Genomic DNA, 26708 nt, shown 5'->3' on the forward strand with positions numbered 1-26708 from the left:
CTCATAGCAGTGGGGGCCATTTCCTGTAGCCGGACATGGATGGAACAAGCACTCAGGGAACAGCCAAACAATGACGGGCCCAATTTGAGACCCACCCCATGGGCCAGCATCACTTAATAATACTCGGTTGTGCTTGCAGACAGGAGCCTGGCTGTCCTCTGAGCGCTCCTACCCAGAAGCTGACTGAAACAGATGCAGTGAGAGCCAAGCATTGGCAGAAGCTCAACAAGTCTTATGGAAGATTGGGGGGAAGTATTAAAGGCCCCAAAGGGGATAGGAACTCTACAGGAAGAACAACAGAATCAACTAACCTGGACCCGAACCACCAAAGTGCACACACAGCCTGGACCTCGTGCTCCTCCCCAATGCACATATGTAGCAGATGTGCAACTGAGTTATGGGTCTCCAACAACTAGAATGGGGCTGTCCATAAATCCATTCCCCTACCTGAGCTGCCTTGTCTGGCCTCAGTGGGAAAGGATGCTCCTAGCCCTGCAGAGACTAGATGTGCCAGGGTGGGAAGATTTGGGGGGCAGGCTTCCCCGCTCAGAGAAGGGGATGGTGGATAGTGGATAGGGGACAGACTGTGTGAGCAAGGGACCAGGGCAGGGAGGTAGCAACCAGGATGTAAAGTGAATAAATAAATGATTAAAGGAGAAAAGAAAATTACATGGAAGAGCTGAACTATGGAACTGCGCCCTGCCAGCATGTGAGGACACACAGGCTTGGTTTGACTCAGCTACCAAGCCTACTGATTCTCTTTCCTGCCTGAGCAAACCGGTAGGAAAGGGTGCCTCTAAGGAGCGACAGGAGACACAAGACTTCAATTAGAAATGCTAGGTCACCCTCATCAGAGATGATTCAGAAAAAAAAAAAAAATCCTGCTAACCAACTAACTCCCAATGGACAAACCCCAACTCAAAAACAAAACTCAGATGAAAACCCAAGACAACATGTATTCTCCAAAAATGAGCCATCTCACGGGGAGGCATGGCACTGACAGTGACTTAGCTGAAATTCCAAGCAAGGAACTAAGACGTATGACTTTAATCACATTCACAGAATTCAAGGAGGTCAAAGAGCAAACAAGCATCTGAATGAAATGTGGAAGTCAATTCTGGATATGAAAATGATTCAATACTGACAGAAGCATTGAAGAAAAATCATACCAAAGTGGTGCTCAAAACACAGCACTCAATAAGCCAGCTGTGTGGAAAGCCTGACTTCTTAAGACTGGATAATGTGGAGGGCAGTCTAGCAAGACTAGAATCAAGGTAAGAGTCTGATCATTCGGTCAAGGGCAATGACAAAATTTTTAAAACAGATAAACAGAATATGCAAGAACTTTGAACTACTCCCCCCCCAAAAAAGATCAAATCTATGAACGATGGACACCACAGGACAAAAACTCCATGTGGAAGGCTCAAAAAAAATAATTTCAACAAAAACCACAGGAAAAAAGTTGCCACATCTAGGAGAAGAAATGTCTGTCTAGGTACAAGACACATACAGAACACTTAAGAGACAGGACCAGAAATGAAATTCACTGTGCCACCTTATAGTTAAAACACTAAAGTCACAGGGAGGGAGGGAGGGAGGGAAGGTGGGAGGGAGGGAGAGAGGGAACTGAAAGCTGCAGAAGAAAAGGGCCGAATCTCAAGGCAGGGCAATCAGAATAGCAGCTGATTTTTCAAGAGAAGTTTTTAAAACCAGAAGGGCTTGGAGTGATGTAGTTGAAATTCCAAAAGAGCACACCTAACAACCAAGTCTATTATACCCAGAAAATCTACCAGTCGTAACTAAAAGAGAAACAAAAATTTTCCATTAACCAAGCAGTCTAAGCATAAGACCTGTTAAGTCTGAATTTGGTAGAGAAAAAGCAGGGCTAGTACTTGAACGTTTAGATGTAAATAAGGACTTTCAGAATAGGACTCTGGTCACTCAGGAAATAGAACCAACAAGCACCAGACAGGACTCCACGAAAGTAATAAGTTTCTGTATACAGAAGGAAACCATTCGAAAAACAGGAGAAAAAAAACCTGTTAAACTTAACAAAACTATTCTGACTATTGAATTAAATGCATCACAACTGTGAGTAATTTTACATTCCCAACGAGCCAGTTTCTTCCCACAGCTGGTGCCTTGAGGGAAAAGTGAGAGCATTGGTTGCTTCAGACGTAGAAGCCTTGTGATGAGATGTCTCACACCATCCTGGAGTTTTTACCACCTTGAAAGATTTTCATCTTTGATCCCAGACTCCATTCCTGCCCTAGGTATGGAAAACCTATTCTCATCTCTCAGGTTTCAGGCTAGTTAAAAATCTCCTCTAAGAGACATGCTTCACCACATTTAAATGTGCCCTCCTCCTGCTCCTCTTATCAAAGCATATTTTCAAAGATTACGTGTGTTGGGCAGCATATATGCATATGAGCAAAGATTCCTTTAGAGGCCAAAAAAAAAAAAAAAAAAGCATCAGATCCTATGGAGCTAAAGTTACAGGTGTCTGAGCCACCCCTCTTAACCACTCGGCCAGTTCTCCAGCCCTATAAACACAAATGTCAGTGTCTTTCTAAAAAGAATTACTCCCATAACTCTCTTAAATTAATGGTTGTCTGTGTACCAAATACCTACTTATTTGTAGTTTCTGTACCACCCCCTCCTCTTAAGAATGAAAACACAGGCTTTCAACAATGCAAAAAGGAAACAGAACGTGTATACTCCCTTCTTGTGAAGGCAGGCAATAGGAAGGCTCAATTAGAATGTCAACTCTTCAGAACATCAGCAATGACACAGAATTTTACATTTCTAGCAGAAGCAGCCCAAACCTTTCAAGTTCCTTCTTTTGTCCTCCAAATGCAATCACAGTTCTGATGGCTGCTAAGACTTCTTCGGCAACTGCTCCAGCTTTCGCATAAGCCTGGAGTTCCTTATTAGTAAATGAAGTCAGTACCTGTCAAAGCAAGCGTAGGCAATCTTGTTATCCTTTAAAAATGCCCAGCAACTCTAAGGTAAAAACATAAAAATGTTGCTCATACATTAATCATTATACAGAACAAGATCTTTGGATGCCAGGTGTCTTGTGGGAGAGAAAAAGTGTAATGGTTTCCCTCTCAGTGTCTTCTAGCTGCCCCAATGTCTGGTCAAGGAAGACAATCAGGGACACAAAGGGTCTCTGGGTCAGGTGGGTCAGGTGACTGATGTGTCTGGGAGCCTTCTGTTCTTCCTATTTGTCTGGGTTGAGAAGACAGCCTCAAGCCCACAGAAGCAGTTTCTCAAGCTAGTATATGTATCTTTTAAATGAGCCGACCATCGGAGGATCTAAGACATGCAGAGCAGGGAGTGAAACAGAGGCCCCAATAAATTGAAGCAAGGTGTAGTTCTTAAAGATTAGCTTGTGCTTGCTTTTCTTTATCTCCAAGATATCCTAAAATATTTTAAATAATCCTTTTATTAAATCCTGGCATGAATCTAAACATAACTTGTTCAATGTTTCAATAAGCTAGGGGATCAATTAAGAAAAAGAAGCTTTTAGGCTAGCAAAGGCTGGCAAGATGGTTCATTGGGTAAACAGGCAATTCAAGCCTGCCAACCTGAGGTTGCTCCCTGGAGAGTGACAGTAAGTCTTACAGAAATCGTTGTAGGGTGGAATAGACCTGGGAGAGCTACTTGTATCTCATAGTGATATGGTGCTGCCCTCTACTGAGCACAGGTCTTTCCAGCTCAGCATGTATTTTCTATAAAGGTGGGGAATGAGATAGGGGGTCCCCTTCCTTCTTATCCTTCCCACAATAATAGCTTGGTGGGGCAGAACCATCTTATCCCACTGATTGGTAAACAGAAGTCTAAAAAACAAGTACCAAACTCACAGTTGCTGCGGTTAAAAGACCGTCCCCCGAGTCTGGGGAGGACTCTAAATGTGTTCTCTTACCTTTGCCCACATGGCAGATGACAACCCAATAAGAGGGCTGACGGCCAAAATTACAAGGGTTAGCTTCCAACCACTTATAAATCCTATTATAAAACCGGCTGAAAATGTCGTTATGGACTGAAAGAACATTCCAAGTTTGTCACCAATTCCGTCATTAATTTTGGAGACGTCACTAAAGGAGGAAGAGATTATGTTACAAATAATATCAGATCTGTGAACCAGAATTTATCCAGTTTTATAATGCATCATTGAGTCTGATGTAAATTAATGTCTAGAACACACACACACACACACACACACACACACACACGTATGTATATTCTACTTGACAGGCTGTTTCTAGTAGATTTGTCATTAAACAGTGTTCTATGGTCCTCAGTGTAAGACTATTCACTATGAAATTTGAAACTGCTCAGAGATTTCTGCTGTGTGCATATGGTGTTGTCCTCTATAAATACAAAATCGTTGAGTTCACCATGTCTTCCATGAGGCAGAAGATGACAGACAGGAGCCCCTTCCTTCTTTCCACTGTTGTCAAAGGATGCCATGGAGCCCTGGCAGGAAAGGGCTCAGTGGGACCAACCAGGAATATTGTTGCTCCACTGCACACCACTGCTGTGCTCAGTCTTGATTCTGCCAGCCTAGTCCCTCATTCAGTGCCAGGCAAGCAGGACCCCCCTCCCTGCCAGGGTACTGTGAACAAGAAGCTGTGTAAGACACAGGGCTTTACCCTGCTCAGTGACACACCGTCACTCCTCACAGAGCTGGTGGTATCCACTTCACAGCATGAAGAACAAGAAAGCCCACATCTGACTTGAGCATGACACGAAGTACTCACTCTGTGAGCCGGGTGTTGAGCTCCCCAGCGTCATTCACGTCAAACCAGCCTATCTCCTGATTCATGATGGCATGGAAAAACTTCTGCCTAATCTTGTGTATTTGTCTCCCAGCTGCCAGGCACCAAAGTGAAACCTGGATGTAGGCAACGATGAGCACACCGGCACCAATGCCCGTGTAATAGTAGGCGTACCTGAAAAACAAGAACAATGAATTTCCAAATATCCCATCATCCTTAAGAGACGAGAAGCAGTTGTAAGGAGTTGTAATGGTCAACACTCCCCTATGTCTGCACTAAGAGAGAGAAATGGCTGATAGTGGTCACTGCAGTGCGGTAAATAAATCCCAGCTCTTAACTACCTTGTAAACTCAGGCAGGTTACTGATCATCCTGTGCTCCAGTTTCCTAACTGGTGAAATGGTGCTTGGGCCAGTGCCTTACATAAAATAAGCATGCAGAGGGGTCAGTTGCTATGAAAGACTACTTGGCATGCTGGCAATTGGGTAGGACATGTCATTGTAGCCCTAATCTTATGACATCAGCAACATGAGCAATTGGCAGGGACAGGCTGTCTGCTTGACAAGGGACGAGTGACAGAACTTGTCCAAAAATGGAACCCAGGGATGAGAATGATGCTGTGCCCATTGAACTGCCAACAGATGGTGGCTGGTAAGTGACAGCTGAAAACTAATAGTATTTTTAAGTCACCTGACCAAACTGTTCATTTTGAACTATCCTAAAATGTTTTAAGGAGTCAAAGAGCAGCCCTTCTAATTTAAATTGAAGCAATGATAAATGAAAGCCCTCAAATCAAGCTAAAAAAAAATGACAAGTTGATGTTGACTCGTTCTGAGTCTTCACATTCACAAAAGTGAACAACCCTTGGACTTCTCTAATTGGTTGATGTTTAGACTAAAGGCAAAACTTCCGAAATGAAATTCAGGATCCAGATTTCCCCCATTTTTTTTAAAAAAGGGTTCTACTTTTTATCTTCTGAAGAATGCAGTGTGTCGTGGGGAAGCATCAAAATGCTTACTTAAAAGTAAAAGAACATCTGATGTGATGTTCACAGTTCTGTGCTCAGCCTATCAGGAATCTTGCCAACAGCCCATGCCCTATTACCTCTTACAACTTGCAACAAGACACGGTGCAGCTAGAATGTTTCTCATTAATAGATGAATCTAGAATTATTTTTCATGTGCTAATGATATAGCAAGAGTAGCCCCACTTAACAAGTATAACTTACGCTTAGAGAACAGCCTGTAAATTGTTTACTTTTATTTATTTTTTCATTTATTTACATTTTAAAAGGGTTTTTTATAAAATAAGATCTTGCTATGGAGCCCAGGCTGGCCTCAATCTCATAAGCCTCCTGTCAATACCTTTCACAGTCCTAAGGTGTGTCCACGATTCCTTAGTAATGTATATTAAACAATCAAGATATTGCTGTTAACTAGGCATTGGTACTTAAACCTGTAATCCCAGCACTTGTAAGGCTGTTGAATGCCACAAGCTTGAGAGTAGCCTGGGCTGCAGAGTGAGGTCAGATGGGGCATGTAGTTGTCTCAGCATAAAAAGAAATCATGCTTCTACACAATAGTGCATTCTAAGGATTTGTTCCATATCTTTCAAATATAAGCAAGTGGCTATGCTTCCTTTAAACATGTCAAACCATACACAGAATAATGTAGAGTCCTATTGTCTGATTATTGTTATAGAGCTTTGCACATTTCTTAAAAAATATTGATCGACAAACTTCAAAGAGTACAAAGCATTAAAATGCTTCCCCCAAGGTAAGCCAAGGTTAAAATTAAACGTTTATTTATTCCAGGGTGTTTTATTTCATTATTTGGAATTAGAAGCTGAGTTTAAAATTTTCCTGCTGGCTGGTCTTACTATAATTATTACTAGGAAAACTGTGCAAGAAGCAAACTAATCGTTGCAATGCTGTGGACAGTGAGTGAGTCTTAATTCAGTTTCGAATCATCGTGTACGAGTGAAAATTTGTATAGATCATTATAACCGGATTCATGCAGAAAAGATTAATGAAAGAATAAGGAAAGTGCAGAATTACATGGCCATGTCCTCCTCCAGACTGCTGTCGCTGACGGTCTGTGTACTGTTGATTTCACCTAGAGAACCAGAAAACAAAGCTCGTCCATTTATGCCTCTTTGGTCTCCAATGATAATAAACATGGAAAAATAAACCAACTCATTTCACTTGAATATTAACACAAAAGCGGGATTCAAGCGATTCAGTTAGGTTCAACTCAGTTCCAATTCAAGCTTTATTGACATCCATCCCAACACGTTCCTGCTGGCCCTGCACATCTACACACAACCTACATTCAGGGGTACTTTCAAGAAGAAACTCGCAATGACAAATAAGCACCAATGTGACTGGACACGGGCACACATTTAAACCCTAACATCTCATTTCTTTACTCGTGTTGTCACTTCAAAATTATTGGGAAGAATAGAGCATAATGCAATATTAGGAAGTGCTAACAGTATGAACCAAATACATGAGAAACCCCAACATGGTGACTAGCCACATAAATATAAATAGCCACTGGTCAACACTTTCGTGTACATATTTTCACATTTTCTTTTATTTATGTATCTATATACAAAACATTAAACAATGAATCTTGATCTACACTCGTTAAGAACTTTTCTTGCCAGTGTACACTTACATCAATTTTAAATTCACATCGATTAGAGCTCTTCCCAATATCACACTGTTACAAACAATTTTATACACTGGGAACATTGCTCAGTGAGAATCTACTTACCTAACAAACACTATGCCCTAAGTTTGATCTGGGACCACATAAACAGACAAATAATACTTCAAAAGAATATGTGTGCATATATATGAACATATGGTAAACAGTGTATAGGAAAATTGTCCTAATTAAGACTAGTCAATCAAGGAAAGACCCACTACAAATCTTACAGTCACTGCAACATGTTATAGTATGCGGGGAACTCAATGAGAAGGGAGGAAAAGGAAGAAACCAGATGATTTGTGATGTTAACAATATGGACATGTGTGAAGATGAGTGAGCTTCTGATCCCCTTGACCTTGGTCCATATTCTGTGCTGTGCATTTAAACCCCATTCAACTCATGTATTACACAGTCTCTAGTCCTACCTTATGCCAACTCACTGTCATTTCTTTAACTTCCTGGATGTCACTTAGACTTTTTGTGCCCTGCCAATATCAGCACAACACATTTAAAACCACAGCAGCCTTTATCTAGGTCTATCTGCAGATAGCACTTGGTTCACATGGAGATATGAATTCAGAGACTACAGAAAACTCCAGTTGGTTAAGTTTTGTATTCTCTCTCTCTCTCTCTCTCTCTCTCTCTCTCTCTCTCTCTCTCTCTCTCGCACATGCACACACTCACATACACATACACATACACATACACATACACATACACATACACATACACATACACATACACATACACATACATATAGTGTGTCACAGCTAGAGAATTTCCTGTCTTAAACACCAGAGTCTGGTGGAAAGGCTAGACAAGTTTTAATACTCAGCTAAAGAGTAATGGGAAGAGAATGTTTGGAAAACAGACCTCACGGTGAAATAGTGAAACCAAGTAGGGCATTAGAAGAGCTAACACGACGACAAGGGAAGCAGCAGCAGCAGCAATAAAGGATGGATGAAGTCTTTACACAGCTGTCTGGTTACAGCCCTGTATTGTATAATGCCCTTTAGAATCTGGGTCTCCTTGAACAATCAATAGACAAGGAAGCTCTGTAGTCTAGAACACAGCCATCACAAAATGGTATAATTTTAACCCAAGATAAGCAGAAACACAAAGAGATGGACCCCAGGAACCAAGAACAATGGAGCAAAGGTTCCAATGTGCTACAAATTAGTTTGGATATTTATGTGCACAGTTCTTGGATAAGGATATATAGTGCTTATCTTAGACCTAAGAATTCAAATATCAGGCTAGAGATATGGCTCAGTGGTTAGGAGCACTGGTTGCTCTTCCAGAGGTTCTGAGTTCAATTCCCAGCAACCACCTGGTGGCTCAGAACCATCTATAATGGAATCTGATGTCCTCTTCTGTCATACAGGCACGTATGCAAACACATCATCCATAGATATAAATAGATAAACCTTTAAAAACAAGTTCAGCTATCGGGCTAGGAATATTGCTTAGTAAGATGCCATAAGTTCAGTTCTCAGCACCTCACAAAACAAGTTCAAATGATGCACAAAGCCATGGGTTTGGTCTCTAATATCAAATGTAAAAAGTCCAGGAATGAGGAGATGGCTCAACAGTCAGGAGTGCTAACTGTTCTTGCAGATGACAATGTCAATTCCCAGAACCCACACTGTGTGGCCCATGACCTCTTGCAGCTATAGCCCCAGGGGATCAAATGGCTTCTGGCCTCAGTAGGCAACCTAAACATATGTCCACCTGAACGTTTTACACACACACACACACACACACACACACACAGAGAGAGAGAGAGAGAGAGAGAGAGAGAGAGAGACAAAATTAATTTAAAGAAGAAAAAAACAAAGAGTCCTTGTAAGTGTATTACTGAACTGAATTATCAAGAGTATTTTCATATAGACGTTGCCAACATTTTTGATTTTTTTTTTTACTTTTTGAGATTATAGTATAATTACACCATTTCCTGTTGTGGATTTGTTCTAACGCTTGTATCATGTTTAATTGGGCCCCCAAAATTACATGAGGGTCCCTGCCCCCCCAGTGGCCAATGACTGGGCAGGGAGACAGAGGCAGGATTACCAGGTGAGGGACCAAGGGAGGAAGAAGAAGAGAGAGACCCCATGCTGGGAGAGGAGTAAAGACCAGGCCCTGGAACTGGAGGACAGAGAGACAACCAACATGTGAGAGTCAAGAGGTGCCCAACCCCAACACCTCCCAGCTGGGTCTAGGGCAACACTGATGGAATATAGATTTTAGTAAGTAATAACTCAGGAGTATGGGAGGGGAGGTGTTAGCTACGTGGAGGTTTAGGAGTGGCCCAGTCATTGAACTGCTCACAACATATTAAAATATAATGCTGCATGTGTGAATGTGTATGTCTTTCATATGGGTACCCAGAACATTGGGGCGGACAGCTAGGAACGCACACCACCACTGCCTGCTTGATTAGAGATGAGATTAATTGATTTCAGCTACAATTTCCTTCCTGTCTCTCCCTCCAAACCCTCCCATATACTACTTTTTCTCTTTCAAACCATGACCTGATTTTTTCATTAATTGTCGTTACACACACACACACACACACACACACACACACACACACACACACACCCTTAAATATATAACTGGAACCCGCCAATGTGTTCACCTGAGTACAAACTGTAAGTCGTCCAGTAGTTTATGCTAACTCAGTCTCTGTATGGCTAACAGTGACCTGCAAACTGAGGCTCAGAGCAAGCAACCTGCCTCTCCCAAGTCAAGGACGGTTGGGATAAAGACAAAGTAATTCAGCAGCCCATTCATTTCTCCACTCTTCTGTATTAACAAGTCTCTTCCTTCGAACCTTACTGGAAGGAAAAAGAACCACCTAAATTCTAAAAGTCCCCTGTTCATCCAAAAGTTAGATTTTCTGCAGTTTCAGTTTCCCGAGGTGACTCATGAAACTGCATCACGTGACATCATCAAAAGGAAGACCAGGATACAGTAACATGGCAGAGAGAGAAAACAGGCACAATTTTAGCACAGTGCATTGCTATATTTGTTGTTTTATTAATTATTGTCATGAATCTCTTGCTGTGCCTGATTTATGAATTAAACTTTATCATCGGTGTGCCTGTGTAAGAACTACATTGTAAATATATGCGGGGTTCAGTAATCTCTGTGGCTTCAGGCATCCGCAGAACAGCTTTTAAACATGTGCCTGGCAGACAGGAGGGACTCGCTCACCAGCAGAGAACACGCATAGCTTCCCACCCCCTCATCCATCCATCTTCCAACATGAACGCCCTGTGACCACCTGCTAATGTCGCTGAGCTGTCAGGCTATTACCCTGAGTAAACATTTCCTCCTGATCATCGCACGCTGTTTTTCATAGAGGATCTAAGTCTTCACTCTCTGTCAGATATCACCTTCCACTGTCTTATTTCCATAAGAACAAAAACATTACTTTTTCCATCCTAAAACAGCCCCCCTACACAGACACACACACTCTCTCAGTTCCTTACCCTGTCCCCTCTCCTTCTTTGTATAAACAACTGTCTTAGCCCTCTTCTCTCCACTCCAGGATCTGCTTTCAGTCAAAACTGCCCAGATGTCTCTCCCTTCCTTTTTCTCAACGGACAGTAAGCATGCTTTTCCAGTTCCTTGGACTAAAAGTGTTAATGACGTCGTCCTTAACTCCTCGCTTACACTCAGAGCCATGGATATCATCCTAAACTCACACTCTTGGCTATGGAATCTCGAACCATTGCAGTCCTGCTTAGATCCTGTACTCCCTTCTGAAGCTTTCAAAGACATTTCTGACTTCATAGAGCCCCCTCCTTTTTGACACATCTCTGCCGTACTTCCCCTGGATGTTCTAATGCCCATAAACATTATCTTATCAAACTCATTACCAACATGAGCTAGAGCTCCTACCCACCGCCTTTCACAGCACAAAAACACAACATTTTGTAAAGGTCCCACCAATGGTTCATTAAGCAAACGTTAACTTGTGAAATCCCAATAAATTTGGCGCCGCAAATAATCCTTACTTTGATTAGTAACGCTCGGCAGAATGCGGGTCTCTGCTTGGGTAAAACTATCTGTCATGTATCCGAACACCAGCATCAGGAGGGGAAGCAGGGTTCCGTGGATGATAGCAGCGAGAGTTCCCAGAGCCATGCACAGCTTGTCAAGCCAATCTGCATAGCGAAACTAGGGGAGAGCAGAGCAGGCGCACAGTGAGCACGTGACACCGTAAACGGCACTTCAAAATAGACTCCAAATTCAAACACATTTCAGACTGCCACTGCTCCTAACACCAGACTGTGCACTGAACTTTGGCAATAATCTCATGAGCTATACCCAGCCCTTTTTTACATTCATTTATATGTATGTATGTATGTATGTATGTATGTATACATATATCATATACATATATATGCATATACATATATATACACATATATACATACACATATATACATATATACATATACACACACATATATGTGTATATATATATATATATATATATATATATATATACACACACACACACACAGAGTGTGGGGGAAGCACATGAGTGTGCGTGCCATAAAAGGCCAGCATAGGATTCCATGAAGTTAGAGTTGGTGAAGTGCGTCTGATGTGCATGCCGGGAGCTAAACTTCATGGTCTGTAAAGCCGGCAACTGCACTTGACAGCTGAGTCGTATCTCCAGCCACCACACACTTATTCTTCATATTGAATTCAGCACGTCTTGTCTTCTGTGCTATCTCATGAGAAGTTTTTAAGTTTCTAAAAGGACAATAGTAGAAAAATAATATTCCGAAAAGGTAGCAATCACTTCCCATTCTGCGGTGGCAATCCGTCTGGAACTACAACCACTGAGGAGAAACACCTCTCTCTCCACACGGTTGTGAGTGCTTCCAGGTTTAACTGAAGACAGAGAAGACACACTTGATGTCTGAGTCCTAATAGTCAATAATTCACCATGACCTTTATTACCGCGGGGATATAGGACTCTGAGTCAAACCTGCCGGGAGTTCAGAGCCTTGAAAGACAGCACGTTTTCAAGCATGGCAATCCCAGCACTTAGGAGGTAAGAAGGAGAAGGATCAGGTGTTTGAGGCCAATCTGTTCTACATACACAGCAAGACCTTGTCTCAAATAACAGCAAAAAGACAAAATTCAATGCAGCACGCTTCCTCTAACTAGTTGGCAGTGACCAATGACCGTCAGGAAGAAAATACAGGTAAAAGGCAACATAACTAATTTGGAAAACACTGAAAACTAAGAAGGAAGCTCAGGGGCTGGGGATTTAGCTCAGTGGTAGAGCGCTTACCTAGGAAGCGCAAGGCCCTGGGTTCGATCCCCAGCTCCGAAAAAAAGAACCAAAAAAAAAAAAAGAAGGAAGCTCAGTACAGGGCAAATTATGATTGGCATTCCTCTGAAAATAAGCCAACTCTGATCAATTAACTCTACACCCACATCTCCATACTTCTTAAGAAAGCCACAGGAAACATCTTTTTGAGGTAAGTGTTTTAAATAATGGATACATCCCAAACTCACCATCCCGAATATGCCAACAGCAGGTTTCTTCTCCTTCTCCTTTTTACTGAGAAACACAACAAAGGAATTACACAAAGCCTCAAGAACGCTATGAAAACTTTAAAGTTATAAAAACAAATGATAACCAGGACAAATATATCTACACAGTAGCCACTAAAACAGTCTGATATCATTTATGAAGAATAAACACAAGTGTTCATATAGTTTACACATTTAAATATATGATGGTCGCTGGCTATCGCATTTGAGTGTGTGTAGGGAAGGGGGAAGAGCACAAACATGCAATGGAGGTCATGGAAAACTGCCTTGCCTCCTATCAGTAGAATCAAGGTCTCTTGTTACTCGGTGCTGGATTTACCAGGCTAGCTATCCTATTAGCTTCCAGTGAACCTCCCGTTCCAACTTCACACTTCTCCACCAGAGTATTACAGATGTGTGTTACCAGCTCTGCCTTTCAAAAGCTTCTCCCACAGTGCTCCGGCCCTTGCTCAGGTGCTGGGATTTGCGTAAGACTATATGCGCGTGAGCTAGATTATTTCCTAATTTTGGTGATGAATACCCACCTCTTACAAGTAAAACACTGCACATCGAAAGAATAAAGTCTTCTATTTCTTAAACCTCTTTTGGATTACTTTCAATCTAATTATGATATTATGGCTGGGCATGACAAAGTATATTTATAATTCCAGCACTGCAATGGCTAAGGCAGGAAGATTACAAGTTAAGAGGAAAACCCAGGCTACATGGTGATATTCTTTTGAAAAAAAAAAGGGGGGGGAAAGAAAATCAACCATGTTCTGAATTAATCTTCCCAGTTGCCTTCTGGGTAACTCTAGTGTAGTTTAATTATTACTTAGACATCTATCACCACCACCACCACCACCATCATCATCATCATCATCATCATCACCACCACCACCACCACCATCACCACCACCACCACCACCACCACCATCATCATCATCACCACCATCACCACCATCATCATCATCACCACCACCACCATCATCATCATCACCACCACCACCACCACCATCATCATCATCACTCTGGATCGTGATTGTAACCACTTTACTACAGAGAACGCAGTGAACAGATGTTGAACATCTTAAAAAAAAAGTCATGACTTCGTATCAAAGTTTCTTATCAGATTTCACACTTTGAAATGCAAATTCTTCTTTCACCTTGTACTTTCCCTCTTTACCCTGAAACCCTGTTTCTGAATAGTATTAATAGATCTACTAATTCCTATTGTCTTAGTTTACAATTTTCTATAAAGAATGAACCCACTGAAGTAAGTGTTTAATTACCGGCCACAGGCAGTCCACTATGATAAAAATACACTGAAAAATAACTGTTTTCTCTTGGCAATTACATTTTCAGTTTTTCTGATTTAAGTATAGATAACCAACCTTAAATGATCGACCTGTACTGTTCTGTTTCACTTGTGTTTGTATATGTGTTCACCAGAAGATAACGGACCACAGCGAGAGCCCAAGCAGCATATGGCTCAGGTGCGTGAGTGAGTGAACGACAGCGCTCATAAAGCTGGGGTCATAAAACTAAAGGGATGTGAGTGAGCAACGGCGGGTGTACAGGCTGAACAGGAGCCTCCTTCTGTCACACACATCTTAAGGACTGCTCCAAGCAGAGGCTGGTTTACATTTCTGAAGACTGAAATAACACCCACTAATCATTTAGTACAGTGCTAGAGGCTACAAACTAATCGCCCAAATGTACAAGCTATGTAAAGTACGAAAGTGAAACAATCTGGCTACCTCTTTTTGCCCATCTTTGAGAAGTTCTTGTCTGCTGTTCCGTTAAGGCCCTCTTCAAACTCCATCACGACCTGGGGATAAACCACAGTTCATCAGCCAAACACATGCCCACGGGGACCAGAGCCTAGGCAGAGCTCACTGCCCCAAGGAGCCCAGTGGTGATGAGGGGCCCCGCCCTGATGCTCCAGCGGCCGGGTCTGGAAGTAACTCTCCCGGGGGAATCCCGGGGAAATGTGTCACCGCATAGACCTGGTGCTCTGCTCTGGATCCAGTCATCCCACCCTGCTGGGTACCCTTCGCCCCCGCGCGCTTCTCCACGGCCCGCGGCTGTGAGCTGGGCAGCAGGATGCACAGCGCAGGACTGGCGCTGTGGACACCAGCCTGGGGGCTGCTGCGGGAGCTCCTGGAGCGACTTGTGGCTTTCGCCACTTGGTCCCCAAGAGGACCCTGCCACCTGGACCAGGCTCAGGCATCCGGAGCACCCGACCCTTCCTAGGAAAGCCTACCTCACGTGACACCTCCGGGTTTCCTTCGCGAAGTCCGCCAAGATGTAGAATTTGGAAGAAGTAGCTCTGTGTTGAGCTGAGCCTCAGAAGATGGGAGCAGCGGCCTCAGCCTCTTACAGCTTCAAGAGCCGCTGCGGGAAGGAGCCAGAGGGCTTCCTCAGGCCGGAGATTTAAATAGATGCCGGCGGCCGCCCTGTGGCCCCGCAGCCAATCAGCCTAGTGGGTGGAATTGGGCAAGGAGGCTGGAGCGGTTGCGAAATAGGGATGGTTTCCAGGCTTCTCTGAGTTTTTGAGAAGGGAGCTGGAATTCCCCAGACATTAACACAGACATGTCTCTACATGTTCAGGTAACTCTCCATATGGACGTGTATATACCTGGATAGTGCACGGTTGCATCCCTGGTGAGTCATACTTAAAAGGACACATTCCCTGACATATCTAATCTAATATAATTAATAAAGCAGCCAGGAACCTCGCTTATTCTGTAAAGTTCCCTTCTGACAGCACTGCTTTTTTGTGTGTGTGTTTCTAAAGCTGGTAGAAATTTTTTCTGCGAAAGTCTTTTTTTTTTTTTCCAGTATGTTTGGCGTTTTTCTAAAGCATATCCATTCGGTTTTCTGGCTTTGATGATAGTCCTATACAGAAGTCTTATACAATTTCAAGGTAGAAATGATATTTTAAAGTACATAGCGTTTTTCAACTTTTAACTCTGGAATCGATGGCCGTGTTTTCCTCAGGGCATATCAAGTTTTTACGTGTTCTGGAATTCTGATTGATGCAGATATTTGAGTGTAACAGGTCTTTTTCTGTCTAGTTGTACCTGGCTGTGACCTAACATGCTGGCAACTCAGTGGCCGAAAAGTGTCAACCTGAGACAGAGCTCCTTGTCATTTTGTCCTTCCCCTACCCCACCCCCGAGCTGAGGACCGAACCCAGAGCCTTGTGCTTGCTAGGCAAGCTCTCTACCACTGAGCTAAATCCCTAACCCAGAGTGACAGTGAAGCCCAGACCACCTGGGTGGAAACTCCTATTCTTACACCAAGCTGCCTCTGTATCCACAGATACCAAGAAGTAGCCACCGTTGTTTTACTTAACTCATGGTCCACGGGGTGAGCTGAGGTCTCCTTCCTGAGCAAGATGGAAATTTTACTTGGTCTGTTAACTAGCTGCATTGAATGGAAGACATATCATGAAAGGACATCTGTACCTTACCTGCTCCTCAGGGGCTTCAGGTGAGGACGGAGGAGTTTGTCATCCTCCGGGCCCAGACCACCTTTCCCCAGTCTGTGTAGTGAGGTTATCTCGTGCACAACGACAAACCTTTTAACTCATCTTCTCAGCCCTGAAGGCTTTGCCCTCTCCTCTCTTCAGCTTCCCTTTGTAACCCCAGCATCCCTTCTCACCGGTGTGCAACTTGCAGTTTCCCCTTACAATCTGCAGGGGGCGAGCTGTGTTACCAACAGAAGGGACAGAGGCAAGGCCCCAACCCTTTCTCCTCAGTGGCTTGAAAAGAGGTCCCTTTCAATTTGTGCAAAACTGAAATATGTTGCTTCAACAAAGAAAAGAATTTCTCATACACCCACTCATATGGATTTGGGCGGCATAGAAACAAAGTTACAAGGTAGGTTTATGAGGTAATGTTTAGACTTAGGAATGACGGAGTGTAGCTCCCTCACCTAATACAGCAATGACAATAGTACAGTCATCTGTCATGCCAGCTCCCAGTGTTCCTCTCACTGTACCAACAGGGAGAGAACTCACAACTGTCCCCAAAGTGTCCCATCAGCTTGGTCCCTGATACATCCATTCATCTATTTTGAATGCTGCCACTCCAACATGCCCACCCCACAGCCCTCACGGCTGAGGACAGCTTTGAACGCAGCCTGACACAAAATAGTCAACCTACTTAAGGCATTGTAAGATTTTTTTCTGTGCTTTTTTTTTTTCCTTTGGGATGGTTCTTCAGCACAAACATCGTGGAGAGCAACTCTGGGCCTCAATATCAAAAGGCTGGACATACCCAGAAGAAGAAAACTCCACCATCTGTTGTTGGTAGGTAAAGATGTTTCTTCTTTGTGTGCTTAACCCACATCAATACCATGGCTTTCTTTCTATCCTTTGAACTGCCTTTGCCTTTATCTGTTTATCTTCCTTGATCACTTACTCAAAGTATCATTTCAGACTATCAGTTAACTTTTTTCTTAGGCCACTGATCTTTCTCAGTTTTCTAATCAGCTGTGCCTGTGTGTTGGGATGGTTCACTGCTCACAGCCTTAACTCTGTGTGGTCTGGCTGGAGCAAATGACCACAGTCATTTTCCTTCACCTTGTTCTTGCCTCTGCATTCCTTACTACAGCTTTGGTATATGATGTATATTTACTATACGGGTGCTGTCATATCGGGTGAGTAATCCTGAGTGTTCCTTAAGGATGCATGTGCGTTAGTTTTATGTCCACTCTATGCTAGAGTCATAGAGTGGAAAGGGCCCAGCCAACTGTGTGTGCTGCCATCCCTGGGCTGGTGGTCCTGGGTTCTGTAAGAAAGCAGGCAGAGCAAGCCACTATTCCTCCATGACTGCTGCATCAGCCCCTGCCTCCAGGTTCCTGCCCTGTTTGAGTTCCTCTCCTGACTTCTTCCAATTGTAAACAGTGATGTGGAAATGTAAGCCAAATAAACTCTTTCCTTCCCAAGTTGTTTTTGGTCATGTTGTTTCATCACAGTATAGTAACCCTAAGATAGATAGATAGATAGATAGATAGATAGATAGATAGATAGATAGATAGATAGATATGTGTGTATGTATATATATCACATTATATAGTATTATACTCCTATATACTATACTATATAGTATGCACTATATATATTACACTACTACATAATATATGTTATACTACATATATACTATATGTACTAATACATGACATTTCTTTGCTACAGTACGATGAACTTAATTAAGACAATGGAAAGTCTTAGTTCCTGCTACCTCCACACATCTAAATGTCTTTGACCCTGAGACACTTGCCTTACATTCTTGCCCATTTCTCGAAAGGTGGCTTCTCTTTGAGCTTCACTAACTTTCCGTGAGATCCAACTGTCCCAGTTGTAAGTTAGCACTCAAATGACTAGTCCTGCTTTTTGAAGTGTTCTTCCGCACAGTCTGTGCCTTCCTGCCATCCGCCTTTATGAACTTGTTGGTAGTCTTCTAACACAAAAGATTGTATCCCTACTACACTCCACCCCATTCCAATTTATGAGAATAATAGTACCTAACACTTATTAAACAGGAGTCACGTATGAGAAACTGTCCCAAGCAGTTTGAGTGCATCAGCTCCAATCATCTTCGTTCTGTTCTTTGAGCATCCGAGCGCACTCCCATCCCAGGCCAGCGACTCTTACTGTAGCTTCGGCATGAAATGTCTCTTCTATTCAGTCAGCTGGGCAGTAGGGACCACTCCTCCATTTTCTTCAGGCTCTCGCTCAAATCCCCTGCTACATCACAGCACTCACAGTGTCTTGCATACAGGATGCACTCACAAATATGCATCAGGTGAAGGAATGAAAGCAAGAAATAGGTTGACTCAACCGAACATAGCCTAGGGGTAAAGTCACATGCAGGCTTCTGCTGTAAAAAAAAAAAATATTGCTCTCCTGTATGTTTCTCTAAGCTTTTGAAATATTTCAAGTTATGCTTTTTGGATTGTCTGTCAGATACTTTTGCATAGCCATGGCCAAAATACTTGCGAGAACAAGTTCAAAGGGGAAATCCCTTTAGTTTGGATTCATGGTTTCAGAGGTGCTAGTCTGTAATGGCGAAGAGGGAGTAGGAATAGAGTAGTGGAGATATTCATTGCGTGAGAGTCTACAGCAGAGAGAATCTATAGGAAGAAGCCAGGACAGGAAATAGGCCCCCCAAGAACATGTACTTCATTATCCCACCTCCTACTTTCCACTACCTTCCCAAAAGGACACCGTAAACTAGCAATCATTGGTCCGAGGTCTTACAAACAAATCCTGTCTAAGGACACCTCCACTGACACACCCAGAAGTGTGTGCTTCAGTTATCTCCTAGTTCTTTCAAAGTCCAAGGTAGGGGTTAAGATAAAACATCACAGGGTGTGGCTTTACAAACACAGGCTTCCGTTTAGTCGGTACCCTTCAAACATTTACTGAGTCCGTGCTATACACTAAACATTGTACTGAATTGGCAGCAGCTCTTGTGTCTGTAGGGAAATTGCAGACTGACTCCCCACTGAACCAGACAGTTAATGTTTAGGTTGGTTGCATAGAACTTTACGTTGCCTCCAGGGCTACAGGTTCTATAAACAATGTTGTAAAGCTGGCTGTCTTGTTTTCCTTGAGTCTGCTTGAAGTCCAAAATAACATAGACTTCTGCTGGAATATACTGTCCTGCCTCGCCCTAAGTAAAACTACATGTGAACATCCACCAAATAACGCAATCTTAGAGCTTGTCCATCTAAACTCTTATCAACTAAGTCTTTCCCAGTGCATTAAACACATCAGATACCAATATTTTAGCGATTCTTTTAACTCTTATTGGCTCTTTATTTTTATTGAAAGAAAAACCAACTGTTGGGCTGGAGCGATGACTCTATGGCTAAGAGCACTGACTGCTCTTCCAGAGGTTCTGAGTTCAAATCCCAGCAGCCACATGGTGGCTCACAACCATCTGTAATGAGATTTGATGCCCTCTCCTAGTGTGTCTGAAGATAGCCACAGTGTGCCTATATATAATAAATAAATCTTTAAAAAATAACTGTTAACTAAGGTTTACACAGAATTATCACCCCGCAGATACAGTGGTAGGTAAAGGCAGGTCAGGGAACTGGTGATATTGGATAGCCAAATATCATATACAATGATGCTTGTGTCATCTGGTATTGAAAGAATAAAGATTTTAAACTATCCCCCACTGACCCTGCTGTGAGGACAAGTGCACCTCACAGCAAAGAATAACATAACATGTTTTGTGGATATAGCCTGACTATAGCCATCACAAACCATCTGGTCTCGATAAGTCCTGAGAAAAATAAGAACTAGGGTCAGGTTGCCCCAGAAGCAGGGTGGCCTAGAGTTGAACTGAGCCCAAGTTACAAACCAATGAAATTGCTTTGTGTGACTGTTACCAACTGCCTATGTAATTTTCCCTATAAATCCCTTCCCCTAATTGGGCTCGGGTCGACTCCTTTGTCTCCTGTGTGAGATATGTGTCATCCCCAGAGCTCTGGTTCCTCAAATACACCTCTTGTTTATTATATCAAGATCGGTTTCTCGTGAGTTCTTGGGGGTTGCATTGTCTTGAGATTTGAGTGGGGGTCTTCCCCACCCCCATGGTCTTTCATTTGGGGGCTCATCCAGGATCTCGAGACAACCCACGACTCTGAAGACCTTCTTGGAAGTAAGGGGGTCTCCAATTTTGTCTGAATGTGCAGCTGCTGTCTGTGTCTGTGTCTATCTCTGTACTGGTTCTGGTTAGTATCTGAAAAGCACTTTGGTTTCGCAGCCGCTTTCTGGAGCTGTAAGGCTCAGAAGCTGTGGTCAACAGATGTGTCCAGAGGACCACAAGCTGCAGCCCTGGGGGACGCTTCAGGGCAACAGGAGAGCCAGGGACACCTGGTGGTCTCCTATCGGGTAGAAGAGGATAGTGTGTTCCTCTTGGAAGAGAAACTTCAAAGACCTCTTCCCTCTGAAACTGCCTTTGGCTGGTGCCTGCAGACTAGGCACGGCAGTTGTTGTCTGGATATTGTTGTCTCTTTGTGTTGTCTGTTGTTTGTGTGTTTAGTGTTTTTTGTGACGATGGGACAGACAATAATGACTCCCTTAAGCCTGATGCTAGGTCATTGGACTGAAGTTAGGGACAGAGCACATAATATGTCAGTTGAAGTTAAGAAGGGAAAGTGGCAGACTTTCTGTACCTCTGAGTGTGTGAACTGGCCCCCTGAGGACTCTTTTGACCTGACTATGATTCTTGATGTTAAAGCTATTGTTTTTTCAGGAAAAGCCAGGAGCGCACCCGAACCAGCAACCTTACATCTCAGTCTGGCAAAACCTGGTTCAGAATCCTCAGTACCCTCTGCTCCTCCTAAGATCTATCCTGAGATTGAAGAGCCTCCTGAATGGCTAACTCCTCCCTTGTATCCCCCATTTCCTCCCCAGCAGCCTCTAATCTCTGCTCCACAGGAAGAAAAAGCAGGGAGTGGGTGTCCGGCTACAGGTACCTGAAGCTGCAGGGCTCAGAGCCCCACAGAGCCTGACTCCACAGTAGCCATGCCTTTGTGCACTTATGGTGTCCAACCTCCTGAATCCTCTGCCCCTCTGGAGGCAGATGCTTCTTGTCTGGCCTAGGGGACCCGAAGTTGGTGAGCACTCACCCCTGACTCCTCTACTGGGCCGATTCTTGTTTTTCCCTTGTGGGCTTATAGACCTCCCCCGGGTCCGGGCAAGGGGATGCAGCCCCTTCAGTATTGGCCTTTCTCCTCCTCTGATCTTTATAACTGGAAACTTAATCACGGAACTATTTGTTTTGTTCGTCAAAGAGTTTTACTTGGTCCTCTTGGTGCTTAACTTAGAAGTTAAAAATAATTTGCTTGAGAAAAATTGTTTTCTGCCAGGGAGTTTTATCTTTCTCTCTTAGCCTCCTCCCCAAGGAGAGATGCCCTCCCTTTGCTCCCCTTGTCCAGTCTAGCTGCTGCTAACAGTTGTGTAGGAAGGACTCCGGTTAGCTATTGACCCTGTCTGAAGCAGGCATTATCAGAACCTGAAAGCTTTACCTTAGATCCTGAAGAAAAATTCTCCCTGTTGTTTAAACATTCACAGCTTCTAAGGAAGGGACAGCACAGAGTAGGGAAGTGTGGGGCTGAGGGTGGCAGGTGCACTGGCAAGCAAGCTGCAGGCTGTGCGTGGGCAGCGACCTGAGTCCTCGGGAAAAGAGTTTCAAGGTGAAGGGGCCACCGGCCAGGGCTGATGCTTTGACAGCAAAAAGAGAGTGCATTAAGAGAACTTTCTTTGAGAGAGCCTGCCTCCCTCCCCTTATCTGCTGACCCTATTCCAAGAGAGGAGTTGATCTCCAGCATTAAGTAACCTTCCTCATTGGTCATCATTGACATAGAGAGTGCCTTTGATCATATCCCCTCAGCAGCCAGTTCCTGCCCCTGTGGTCAAAATGCCCCAGGTTGGTGGGCAGGGAAGCCTCTAAAATAGTTTCAAAAAGAATCTACAAGAAACTGTAAAGAACTTTGTTTTGCCAGTCAAAATTTAGAATTCAGGCTTTGACTGTGGCCAAGGTCAGGATTAATGTTTTCTTTTCCATGGGCCTTTAGCCCACTGAGACAGTTTGGTAAAGGGCTGCTACTGAGGTCCTGAAAGTCCCAGGTGAACTGGTTACAATTCTTATGTCAGTCACTTGGCATCTAACACCCAGGTCCTAACCATCTCTCCATCCTTTTGTTATTAGTTCTTACTGGAAGCCTAGTGTCATTTGGAGGCTGGTTCTCTTGAGAGGCAAAGCCACCAAGCTGACACTGAAGGGGGGTACCCCTTAAGGGAAAATCTAAGTCCAGAGAGACAGTCAGTAACAGATCAGCTGCCTCCCTGCTCACCTTTCTGTTTCACAGGCACAAAGCTTGTGCTTATTTTTACAACGGCCTTTTTGGGACAGGCTGGTTTAGCTGTGTGACTAAATGCTATTTGTCCTCTTCAGTGGACCTCTATTCTCTAGATTCTCTTCTTGTTTTCTCACCATCCCACTTGAGATGCTTGTTAGTAACTGTTACAGGTCTTCTTTACCACCGAGGAAAGACAGAATCCTACTAGAGGCCAGAAAGAATGTTCCAGACATGGATGGAAGGCCCTCACTCCTAACTATTGACTTCAACATCCCTGAAGGCAGGGAGTGCTCCAGGTCCACTCCCAGGCTCCAAGAGTGGGTCTCCGAGGGGCTGGAAAATGCCCCACCAATCTGGCTAAGATAAAGAAAAGATATAAAAAAAAGTTACAGAAACTTGAGGGGTTAAGATAAGTTGCTGAGAGAGTTAGTGTAAGTTGCAGAGAAAGTAAGGTTGAAGTGTGGTTCAGGGTCTGTGCACATAAGTGGACAGCATCTAGTAGCTGTAGAGGAAGATGCAGAAGATATAACAGAGAGACTGAGGAAGAGAAAGAGGAAAAAAGGTAAAAAAGGGCAGGAAGCTAGGGAAGAAAAGAGACAAAAAGAAGAGGAAGCTAGAGAGCTAAAGAGAGATAAAAGACAAGAGAGGAACATATACTGGCCACAGTAGTTAGGGAACCTAGGAAGACAGTACCTGGCAACAGAAGAGAATTCCTGGCTAAAGATCAGTGTGCCTAATGCAAAGAAAAAGGACACTGGGTCAGGGACTGCCCCAGGAAGAACAAGAGGGGCCTCTCCAGTGGCCCCGAAGACAAGCCTCTCCATCCTAGAGTGCTGGCTATCTGCAAAGATAGAAGGGAAGCCCGCCCAATTGTTTTGTGAATACGGGGGCCCAACACTCTGTGCTCCTACGCCCAAATGGGCTAGTGTCCAGCAAAAGACCTTGAGTACAAGGGACTACCGGCAACAAACGATACTCATGGACTACCCGAAGAATGGTGGACCTTGGAGTGGGCTGGGTATCCCACTTGTTCCTTGTGGTCCCAGACTGCCCCTATGAGTATGAACCCTACAAACCTGCTCCCAGACCTTGACCTAGACTCCCCTTCATGACTGTCAGCAGGTGCCCACTAAAGCACAGGGGTGGCATAAAGATCTGACTGACCAGCCACCAGAGGGAGTAGATGCCATCTGGTTCATAGATGAGAGCAGCTTCTTAGAGAAGGAAAAAGATGGGCTGGGGCAGCAGTGGTGGATGGAAACAGAGTCATATGGGCTCAGGCCCTACTAGAAGGTACCTGTACTCAGAGGGTAGAGCTCGCTCCCCTCACCAAAGCCCTTGGACTGAGAAGGAGACTTAACATCTATGTGGACAGCAGGTATGCCTTTGCTACAGCCCATCAGCAGAGGGGCCTGCTGACATCTGAGGGCAAGAAAAAAGAGATTCTGGCTCTGTTAAGGATCCTCCATGACCCAGCCAGGCCGAGGAAGAGACTCTAGTACACCTCAACGGGAAAGAAGATCCTGTTACAAAAACAGGCAGAAGCCATGATGTAAACAAATGCATCAATGGACTCACTTAGGGGTAAGCAAACTCATCCAGATGTTTTCAAAAACTAAATATTATGTCACAGGTCTCAAGTATCTTGGGGAACAGATCGTGCATTGTGAGTGCACTGATGGATACCAGGCCAAAAGGTAACTGTTTTCAGGAAAGTTGACTCTGGTAGGAGGCTCGGTGGAGAACAGCCTGGATCCTACTGAGAAGTGGACTTCACAGAGATAAAAACCAGGAAAATATGGTTACAATGTCTCCTAGTGTTTATAGATACCTTTTCAGGTATAGGTAGAAGCTTCCCCCACCAAGCAAGAGAGACGGCCTCAGTAGTCATCAAGAAGATACTGGAAGAAATCTTCCCTCTGTTTGGAGTGCCCAAGGTAATCGGTTCAGACAACGGCCCTGCCTTTGTTGCCAAGGTAAGCCAAGGTGTGGCCAGGTATTTAGAGGCCAATTAAAAATTATATTAGATCTACAGACCTCAAAGTTCAGGACAAGTAGAGAGAATAAATAAAATTCTAAAAGAGACCCTGACCAAATGGAAACTGGCATGGACTGGGTGGCATTCCTTCCCTCTTGCTCTCTTCAGAGCAAGAAATGCCCCTTCCAGATTCAGCCTTACCCACACCCCCCGAAGAGACTACAGAGTTCAGGGCAGGTAAAAAAGATAAATAGAACTCTAAAAGAGACCTTGACAAAATTGGCCTTAGAGACCGGCGGGGGAGACTGGACTGTCCTCCTTCCTTTGGCTCTGTTCTGCGCACGGAACACTCCTGACCCTTTTGGCCTAACACCTTATGAGATTTTGTATGGGAGTCCCCCTTCATTGAATCGGGTGGGACCCCCTACCCTGAGGTTTTTCCTAAAACCCTGTTTGCTCATTTAAGGGCTTTAGAAACAGTCCAAAGTGGAATTTGGAGCCAAGTGAAGGATGCCTACAAGACGGGAAGTCCAGGGCACCTCACCAGTTCCCAGCGGGAGACGCAGTCCTGGTCCAGCGACACCAGGATGAGAATTTAGAACCTCACTGGAAAGGACCCTATCTAGTACTGTTAACCAGTCCCACTGTTGTTAAGGTAGATGAGATTGCTGCATGGGTCCACGCCTCCCATTTGAAGACAGCACCAGATGTTCTCAAAAATGAATGGAAGTTAGAAAAGACTGCTAATCCTCTTAAGCTTCATCTCTGTTGTAAGTGCTTATAATCCCCATATCCCCCAGTAACTGATTTGGCAAGTCTCTTCCCAGGCCGGGGAGGTAATATGGTCCATCTCCAAGGTGACCCCACCATACACATGGTGGCCCACTCTCACCCCTGACTTTTGTAAGTTGGTAGCTGGGCTGGACACCTAGGACATTCCTGACAGATCCTCAGAGTATGACCCTAGAAGTCCCAAAGAGATTTCACCTGGGGGCAAGTTCAGGTGCGGAAGTCCAGAAGCACGGTGCCACTTGGGGAGACTGAGGTTTTACGTTTGCTCCCGAGATGTTCGAGACCAGGCTACCATCTGGCGTTGTGGGGGCTTAGAAAGTTTATACTGTTCTGCTTGGGGATGTGAGACTAATTTCCATGCTCCTAGGACCCTTAGTTATTCTCTTGTTACTTTTGACATTTGGACCCTGTATTTTTAATAAGTTAATAGCCTTTATTAGAGAAAGAGTTAGTGCAGTGCAGATTTTAATGCTTCACCAACAATATCATGCCTCCGAAGACCTTAGGAGAAAAATTGAAAAAGAAGGCCCTGAGTTCTAAGATTAGAACTAGCCACAAGCAGAAGTGGGGAATGAAAGAATAAAGATTTTAAACTATCCCCCACTGACCCTGCTGTGAGGACAAGTGCACCTCACAGCAAAGAATAACATAACATGTTTTGGGGACGTTGCCTGGCTATAGCCATCACAAACCATCTGGCCTCGATAAGGCCTGAGAAAAATAAGAACTAGGGTCAGCTTGCCCCCCAGAAGCAGGGTGGCCTAGAGTTAAACTGAGCCCAAGTTACAAACCAATGAAATTGCTTTGTGTGACTGTTGCCAACTGCCTATGTAATTTTCCCTATAAATACCTTCCCCTAATTGGGCTCGGGGTTGACTCCTCTGTCTCCTGTGTGAGATATATGTCATCCCCAGAGCTCTGGTTCCTCAAATACACCTCTTGTTTATTACATCAAGACTGGTTTCTTATGAGTTTTGGGGGTTGTGTC

At 44.0% G+C, this 26708-nt stretch overlaps 1 protein-coding gene and 1 long non-coding RNA gene across 5 annotated transcripts in view; one reads left to right on the plus strand and one right to left on the minus strand.

Annotated features, from left to right (window-relative positions):
* Abcb1b (ATP-binding cassette, sub-family B member 1B) overlaps nucleotides 1–15471 on the minus strand; it is an 82957-nt gene extending 67486 nt beyond the window's left edge. For 2 of the 4 annotated variants that reach the window (NM_001435557.1, NM_012623.4), the window contains 8 exon segments: nucleotides 2826–2950; nucleotides 3929–4100; nucleotides 4767–4958; nucleotides 6840–6897; nucleotides 11520–11682; nucleotides 13042–13087; nucleotides 14820–14890; nucleotides 15326–15471. In NM_001435557.1, the coding sequence (NP_001422486.1) occupies nucleotides 2826–2950; nucleotides 3929–4100; nucleotides 4767–4958; nucleotides 6840–6897; nucleotides 11520–11682; nucleotides 13042–13087; nucleotides 14820–14884 (821 nt within the window). In that variant the 5' untranslated portion in view covers nucleotides 14885–14890; nucleotides 15326–15471. 4 annotated transcript variants of the gene reach the window in all.
* The window catches only part of LOC148006238 (uncharacterized), a 901378-nt gene that overhangs the window by 824442 nt on the left and 50228 nt on the right, over nucleotides 1–26708 (plus strand). The gene's annotated exons all lie outside the window — the stretch shown is intronic.

This window comes from Rattus norvegicus, chromosome 4 (assembly GCF_021556685.1).
Source record: "Rattus norvegicus strain SHRSP/BbbUtx chromosome 4, alternate assembly SHRSP_T2T, whole genome shotgun sequence".
Taxonomy (NCBI): Eukaryota; Metazoa; Chordata; class Mammalia; order Rodentia; family Muridae; genus Rattus; species Rattus norvegicus.